A 1,091-nucleotide genomic window follows, 5' to 3' on the forward strand; every position below is an offset into this window, starting at 1 on the left:
CATACTGGGGTGTACTGGGATGTACTGGGCCATACTGGTCTGTACTGGGATGTACTGGGCCATACTGGGGTGTACTGGGGTGTACTGGGATGTGCTGGGCCATACTGGGCCATACTGGGGTGTATTGGGATGTACTGGGCCATACTGGTCTGTACTGGGATATACTGGACTCTGCTGGGCTGGGCTGTGTCCTCATCAGTCTGCTGTGGGTTGTGCTGGGCCATACTGGGCTGTACTGGGATGTACTGGGATGTGCTGGGCCATACTGGGATGCACTGGGATGCACTGGGATGTGCTGGGTCATACTGGGATGCACTGGGATGTACTGGGCCATACTGGGCTGCACTGGGCTGTACTGGGCCATAATGGGATGTGCTGGGTCATACTGGGATGTACTGGGAGGTGCTGGGCTATACTGGGATGTACTGGGTTGTACTGGGCTGTACTGGGTCATACTGGGCTGTACTGGGCTGCACTGGGCCATACTGGAATGTACTGGGCCATACTGGGCTGTACTGGGCCACATTGGGCTCTGCTGGGCTGTACTGGGCTGGGCAGTGTCTGTAATGGTCTGTACTGGGCTGGGCAGTGCCTGTACTGGGATATACTGGGCTGTACTGGGCTGGGCAGTGCCTGTACTGGTCTGTACTGGGCTGTACTGGTCTGTACTGGTCTGTACTGGGCTGTACTGGTCTGTACTGGGCCATACTGGGCTGTACTGGGATGTGCTGGGCTGAACTGGGATGTGCTGGGCTGTACTGGGCTGTACTGGGCCATACTGGGATGTACTGGTCTGTACTGGGCTAGGCAGTGCCTGTACTGGGATGTACTGGGCTGTACTGGTCTGTACTGGTCTGTACTGGGCTGTACTGGGCTGTACTGGGATGTGCTGGGCTGTACTGGGCTGTAATGGGCTGTACTGGGCCATACTGGGATGTACTGGGCTGTACTGGGCTGGGCAGTGTCTGTACTGGTCTGTACTGGGCTGGGATGTACCAGTCTTTACTGGTGGTGCTGTCCTGTACTGGTCTGGACTGGGTCTATAGTGGGCTGTGCTCTTCTTTACTGGGCCATACTGGGCCGTACTGGGC

General features: G+C 57.0%; 1 protein-coding gene across 1 annotated transcript; it reads right to left on the minus strand.

Moving 5' to 3' along the window:
* Nucleotides 1-15: 15 nt before the first annotated feature.
* LOC117243853 (DNA-directed RNA polymerase II subunit RPB1-like) lies at nt 16-798 on the minus strand (the record flags this gene model as incomplete). Its single annotated transcript, XM_033511828.1, has 2 exons — nt 16-530; nt 634-798. Coding segments are annotated over 2 exons (680 nt in total), but the record flags the coding sequence as incomplete, so codon positions are not given.
* Nucleotides 799-1,091: the final 293 nt, after the last annotated feature.

The sequence above is a fragment of the Parus major genome, unplaced genomic scaffold (genome assembly GCF_001522545.3).
Source record: "Parus major isolate Abel unplaced genomic scaffold, Parus_major1.1 Scaffold1805, whole genome shotgun sequence".
NCBI lineage: Eukaryota > Metazoa > Chordata > Aves > Passeriformes > Paridae > Parus > Parus major.